General features: G+C 35.1%; 1 protein-coding gene across 1 annotated transcript in view; it reads left to right on the top strand.

The window, feature by feature from the left end:
* LOC107027067 (prefoldin subunit 6) overlaps window positions 1-7,053 on the top strand; it is an 8,952-nt gene extending 1,899 nt beyond the window's left edge. The window contains exons 4-5 of the mRNA XM_015228233.2: window positions 1,641-1,701; window positions 6,747-7,053. Coding sequence (XP_015083719.1) covers window positions 1,641-1,701; window positions 6,747-6,803 — 118 coding nt within the window. The 3' untranslated portion in view covers window positions 6,804-7,053. The remainder of the gene's footprint in view (window positions 1-1,640; window positions 1,702-6,746) is intronic.
* Window positions 7,054-7,253: the final 200 nt, after the last annotated feature.

Raw genomic sequence — 7,253 nt, 5'->3', positions numbered from 1 at the left:
CCCCCCCCCCCCGGCAACCCAAATATTTGTAATTTATTAACCTTACTGAGGGGGGGGAAGGAGTGATAAGGGTGAAAGTTCCTGGAGAGGAAGAAGAAAACAATAAAAAAATTGCTGCTGCAATGACTACTTATATTTCGTATTGGTAGTTGTTGTTAGCAGTACACAAGTTAGATGGTCTAATAAATCAATCAAGGGTGCTCAATCCCAAATCAGTTGGGTTGGGCTGGTTGGCTATAGGAATCCTGGGTATCTATTAATAGATGGTATATTTAATTGATGAAAATAGCTACAGACTTCCAGTTAAGTTTGTGTTGCCTTAAGGTAAAACAAACAAAAAGTGAGGATTCTACTTTATGTACTTATTTTGTTCACTATACAGTCCCAGTAGCCAGCAGCTCTTTGTTCCTGCTAGAATTTCACTCAGATATTTTTATTGTTGAAAGTTCCATTTATCACAACTTAGAATCTCTTATTACTTTAGAAAATCAATTTTCTGAAACCTATTTAATGAGCAAAGAAAAAGATGGAAATCTGGTGTCTTATTTGTTGTATCTCCAGATAAGGAGACACGTGACACATATCCACGTCTTTTTTGATCTTATACCAAATCAGTCTAAGAATATCTTGTCCATGCTTTGCTGGTGGTTTTTGAAGCTTGTAGATTAGCTCTTTTGGTGTTACTTGTATAGTAATGGGTGCCCCGCAGAAAGAAGAGTGAAACAAACTTTGGGCACTTTTCTTGAGCAATTACTTGTTTACTATTTTCTTTTATCATAAGCAAAAGAAAAAAAACTATTTGCTTTCATCATGTATGCAGTATCCCCCGATTCATTATCATGTTTAGGGAAACAAATCAACTGATATTCTCCTACGTAGGCCTTATGATGATTGATATAATCCTCACTTTGCCTAATGTTTGACTTCAAAAATAGGACTTCCCTTTATAAAGGTGGAAAATCGATATATTTCTTGCTTAAGGAAAGACGTTAATGGCTATACAGCATAAATCTATTTTATGTGTCCATGTCCTAGATTTTAGTGCTTTGACAAACCCCACATTCACAAGCAATTGTGTCCAAGACTTGTACCAGGGCACACACGAGAGTTTAGTGTACATATTTCAGAAAGCAGAGAATAAACAGACTTGTAAACTCACTTTTCTGATAAAAAGGCATGAGCTGAACATGGCTGTATTTTGTTTGGTTTTCCAGGACTGATTATGTAGATTGTGAATTTGCTGGTGTACATAGTTGTAATTGGTAACATGTATATAAATTTATAGTTGCACCATAACACTGCTATCAGTAATTACAAATTCCAACCAAACTTAGGGCTACTGCTTCACTTGGATCCTTTCATATCAACTAGTGTTTCAGGCTCCTCAGCATAGCTTCTTTACACCAAAAGTAAACCAAAAGAGTACAATTCATCTTGACTTTATGCACATAATTGTATTTGTCTTCAAAACTGTACAATGTTATCAGTAATTTGCTATGTGTATTTAGTGAATTTAATTTAGATTTAAGCAGAAGCTGGTAGTCGGTAATTTATAAAACATCTGATTTTTCTTTTGTGCTTCAGTAGTTCGTGTTACCGTTCTTTTATCATCTAACATATGCTCTCTTGTCATTCAACAGAAAGCGATTAGATAGTACTGTTCAAGACTTGGAAGACAAGCAGAACAGCAAAAAGGAAACGGTTGGTTTACTTCTCAACTTGTGTATTTTCTTATATTTCACATTGTTCCGAGAGTAATATCCTTTAATTTGACGTTTCAACAAATATAACGAAACTGTGGTGATGATGAAATTTATCGTGATAGATGTTATTCGTTGTATGAGCACATCTGTTAGGTTTTTGGCAGTTGGACCTTTATGTGGGTAACTAGTCAAAGTAGTGTTCTCTAAAAGTACCTTAGATTTAGCAGGAAAATGAAGAAACGTGATTAGAAATGACATTTGTGTACAGGGATTTTTTTTTCCTTGGAGAGCATATATTCAAATAACGTAATTTTTTTAGATTTTCAGTTCATTCAACTTATCAAGCTCTTCTATCATTCTCCTTTCCCCAAGATCAACGGGGAAAAATAGGTGGTTGACACTGTATGTTAGGACATATTCAGGTGGTCTCAGTCTATTTGGCTTTCTTTTTAGTTTTTCTTGCAAGCAGCCATTGAATCTTCCCACCGTATCTTGACTATCTTCCTTCACCCTTGTTTATTTTAACTGTTGGTATGTAGCAATTTAAGACCTGTTAATACATGTCTGGCCCACCAATGAACTCCATTTACTTGATATCAATGTTTCTTCAGTCCTTGGCCTCTACTATTTCATCATTATCAAATTTCTATAGCCAACGTGATTGAGTTTGCCGAACCCATAAATACACTTGTAGCTCCGTCCTGAAAACCTCATGCTGTCTTTGAGATCTGATAAAAGATTCTTTCTTTACTTTCTGCTTCAGTGTCCAATTAAACTAAGCAAATAGTACCTGTCATTTCTTGTATAGTGTCTGAAATATTTTTTTTATGATAAGGGAAACCCGCAGTCACTACCCTTTGGGTGCGCACAGAGTAAAACCCCCATTCCTATGCAATAGCTCGCAAACCACATAGGAGAGGTAACCCACACTAGGCAAGCCTGGTGCGACGAGCTCGACCCAGAAGGCAAACCCGTTGCTTTCGCTTGCAAGGGGTTTCGAACTTGAGACCTCCAACATGGAAGTCCCAAGCTCAAACCAATTCCTGTTGTTCATTAGTTGTTCTGTAATAATCAACTCGTTAATGTTAATTGTTATTAATATGTCTTTTTGGGGCCTTAACGAATCATGACAGTCATGAGTACTTAAGTCTGCAGATATTCAACATACTATTGGACTGCATCGAGGAGAGTATGGGGATGGTGGTGGAATTTGGACTTATTTTAATAGGGAGTAGTAATACACTAGTACGACCACAAACTTGTGAATGTTAATAGTGATCAATTAGTCCGTTTAGCGCCTAAACTAATCATGACAGTTCATGAGTACTACAGTTTTCAGGTTTTCAACATACTATTGGCCCACGTCGAGGAGGAGGGTATGGGGCTGGTGTTGGAAATTGTACTTCTTTTATTAGGGAGTAGCAATATACTAGTATGAAGTCACCAATGGTTGAATGTTTTTTAGTCTTGTGTTCTCTATTTTAGTAGTAATAGATTATATGCTTAGGGGTTGCAACAGTAGAATGACACCTAACTATCAAAATCAACAGAATGATACCCATGTGTGGCGTAAAATTCGATTAAATAGGTGAAGAACACGTCCAAGTTCAAATTGTAGCAGAAATACAAAATACTATGAGTTTTTCTCATCTACTGAGATTTGTGGCAGAGTTGTTGATTATTTGTCTGGAAACAAGATAATCAAGGTGTTCGCTACCCTTGCTTAATAACAAATACGTAAGAAAACAGTAGATGTCACCTACATTGTCCGGACTCTTCACTTTTGGTGCCGTATCCGTGTTGACAGGACGTGGTTGTGGGTGTGAGATCCGTACCTGATCTGACCGGTTTTGGATACTTTGACCAATTTCAAGGGAGAAATTTTGGGCAGATTCAATGATTTTCGTAACCAAAACAAAACCTTAGGTGGAATTGAAGAAAATGGAATACATTGTATATATAAATTTCTATTGCTACTCTTTTTCCTTTTGTCTCCTTTCAAGATTCTCCTCGAGTTATCCACCTAATATCTCATAATTTAGGTTTTATAACTATATTATTAGTCGAATCCCTGCACCTGTATCCACAATCCACACATGGATCCATGTCCCCAAATCTTAAAAGTTAGGTCATAGTGGATCCAACCTCTAGATCCGCTCCCGTATCGAACACCTACACCCGACTCTAAGCAACTTAGGATGTCACGGGCCTGATTTATAACCAGAACGAACATGAATATAAGGGTCATCATGCAAAAAGTTGGTAAACTTCGATGATAAAACATAGTTGTCCAATTTTCGGAGGTCTCAAGCATATCCTCCATGCTAAGTAATACACATTACCTTTCTCAAAAAATGATTTTTTTTTGCTATTGTCCACATTCTACTAGTTCATACATAAGTGGTTGAGTCATTTATCAAGTAACTACCAACTATCATGTGCATCATATACTGTCTAAGGATTGTTCATATTATGTATTGTTTGATCATATTAATATTGTTTGTAAGTGTGTATAATACTAATCATTAATACAAACAGGGAATATAGAGGTGTAACTAGTTGAATTGAATTGCATTTGATCAGTCTTAAATCATTTCATTTGTAAAAGCAATGTTATTGCAATGGAATTGGAAATACATCAATCTAAAAGGGAAGAAGTTTATGTTTGTGTAACAAAGTGCCGGAAGCTAAGATGATTGATACATGCAAGTACATAGGTGCCATTTATTGATTTATCAATAATGGGTTATTCCTTTAGCATTTTTGATAATTATTTTGATTTTTTTTGTTATCGGGTTTTCGGTTCTAAATGGTTTTTTGTTTTTTCTTGAGTTAACCAATAACACGATAGTAAAATAAATAATTGTATTTATATCATTTTGTATATAAAGTACTTGACTTACAGTTTACTTTCCTACTTTTATGTCTGAATATCTCAAACTTTTGGTTATTCTACAATTTAAAAATGTTTGTTTTTGAGCAAGATGCAATTTGTGAACTCATGTCCATGGTTCATTTGGTTTGTCACCTTATTTTAAGTGATTTCAATGATTTTTTGGATGTCCTGTCTTAACGGTTAAATCGCTAACCTAATCGACAACGATTAGTAATCGATAAACCAATAACCGATAAACCAACATCATAATGGTTCTAGAACGGTTTAACATCTCTACAAATGGACAACCTTAAAGTCAAACCGATAATCATCAAACCAAACCAAATCAATCTATACGTAGCCCTAGGTAGGGTGTTCATGGTTTGGTTTGGATCAGTTATTGGTTAAAACCAAAATCAAACCAATGTTGTTGGTTTTTAAATTTCTAAAACCAAACCAAATCAAACCAAATGAAAAAATAATCACAGTTTGGTTCTGTTTGGTTCAATTTTTTTGATTTGAAAGTAATTAATTTTTTGAGGACATACATATCTCGATACACACAGACACCTAGTACATGAACAATCCACATGAAAGCTGTTGTGGGTTCAATTAAGCAATACTAGAGTTATTAGTGCACGAAAAAATTTAGTCAATTAAGAGCAATACTAGAGTTACTAAAGTGTTACTATCTAATGTGAGATCGGGTAGGTAAGAACTAAAGTAATGAATTTTGATGAACTTGAGTTTAGGGTTGTAATAGTTGGGCTAATTGGGCTTGAAATGGTAAACTTAGAGGCTTGAGTTAATGAAAATTTAACTAACTATTTATATTTTATTTATGAGTAATATATTCATAATTATAAAATTTATATATCTAATTTTTCGGTTCGGCTTGGTTATTTTGAGGTTTGTTTTTGGTAAAACCAAAACCAAACCAACTAGTATCGGTTTTCAAAATTAAAAACCAGACCAGACCAAACCAAATATTAGTCTTTTAATTGGTTTGGTTCGGATTACGGTTCAGTTTAGTTTTTTAAACATAATCATGAACAGCCCTAGGGGAAGGGGTGCTGCTTGTGGCTTGCAGTTAGAATTGGCCTAGCAGCTCTCTAGTTCTAGTATAAATTAGGTTTATAATGCTCGTCATCCTGTTTGGTTGGCAGTTAGATCTTAACGTGGGTAACTAGGGTTTATTGCTTTTGACTTATAAGCCAAAACCCATAAGCTAGGACTTGTAACTTATGATTTTTGGCTTGTTTTTTGTCTTTTTTGCTTAAAAACAAGTGCTTATAAGCATTTTTTTGATATATACAAACATTCGAAAAGTAGTTACAAGCTTTTTTGGCTTAAAAACACTTAAAATAGGCCAATTCAAACAGGCTCTATTAATAAAGATGGTGATTTCTCAAAATACCTCAGTTTTAGCAGGAAAATGAAGAAAAAGTGATTAGAACTGACATCATTGGGTACAGCTTCTTCTTTTTTTCTTCCTTGGAGAGCATATATTCAAGTAACATTTTTTAGATTTTCAGTTCACCAAATTTGTCAAACTCTTCTATCATTCTCCTTTCGGCGTTTCTGCATTTCCCACGGGGAATGATAGGTGGTTGACACTGTATGTTAGGACAGATTCAGGTGGTTTCAGTCTATTTGGCTTTCTTTTTCGTTTTTCTTTCAAGAGGCCATTTAATGCATTCCACCATATTTTCCTTCCCCCCCCCTTTTTGTTTCTATTAAGTGTTGGTATGCAGCAATTAAAGATCTGTTAATACTTGTCTGGACTCACCAATGAGATCCATTTACTTGCTATCAATTTTTTTCAGTTCTTGGCCTCTTGTTATTTTCCTGATTATCTCCTGGTCATCGAATGAGTCGCCTTGTTACTAAGATACCAACTCTAGTCCCTTAGGTAGCTGAACTGTATAACTGTTTTCCAACTTATATCAAGTCATTTAATGAGTCGCTATGTTACTAAGATACCAACTCTAGTCCCTCAGGGCGCTGAAGATTGATACAAATGTTGGAAAAATCAGTTTTTTGTTTTATCTTTTCTTCGTGCTAGAATCATTTATTGCCTTGTGTGGTTCAGTCGACTAGTAATATTTCTATGATGTGGATGTGTTAACCTGATTCATTTCATTGTTGATATACTTGTCATTTTTCAGATTATGAAGCTGCAACAAAAGATTCAGTCTCTCCAAGCGGGAAAAGGCAAGGCCTGATGCGCCTTAGGGACTAACATGGCACCACGGGCATGTTAGATCACATTTAAACAGGTCGTGTTGTCCCAGAAACTCGAAGTATTTTCCTTATTGTTCCGTTGGTTTTTGTAGATCAAAGGGTTCCATGATTTGTATGGTCTTTAGTCACATGTGATATTATTTTAAACTTTATAACTAGCTGCAGCTTCTTTAATGGATGGTTGTTATCGTGGTTGAAATACTTTTCAAGGACAAGTTTCTTTAGTGAAAATGGAACATTCCAAAATCGGAAAAGGGTCTAAAATACCCTCAAAGTATTGAAAATGGTACAAAATTACCCTTCATCCACCTTTTGGCTCCAAAATACCCTTTCCACCCACCTATTGGGTCCAAAATACCCTTGTCATCCACCTTTTGGTTCAAAATTGACCACTTATTTAACGGTTTTATATTTAAACTATTTAAATATTT

Source organism: Solanum pennellii, chromosome 8, assembly GCF_001406875.1.
Source record: "Solanum pennellii chromosome 8, SPENNV200".
In the NCBI taxonomy this organism is placed as follows: Eukaryota; Viridiplantae; Streptophyta; class Magnoliopsida; order Solanales; family Solanaceae; genus Solanum; species Solanum pennellii.
This window is presented reverse-complemented; position numbering and strand designations above follow the sequence as displayed.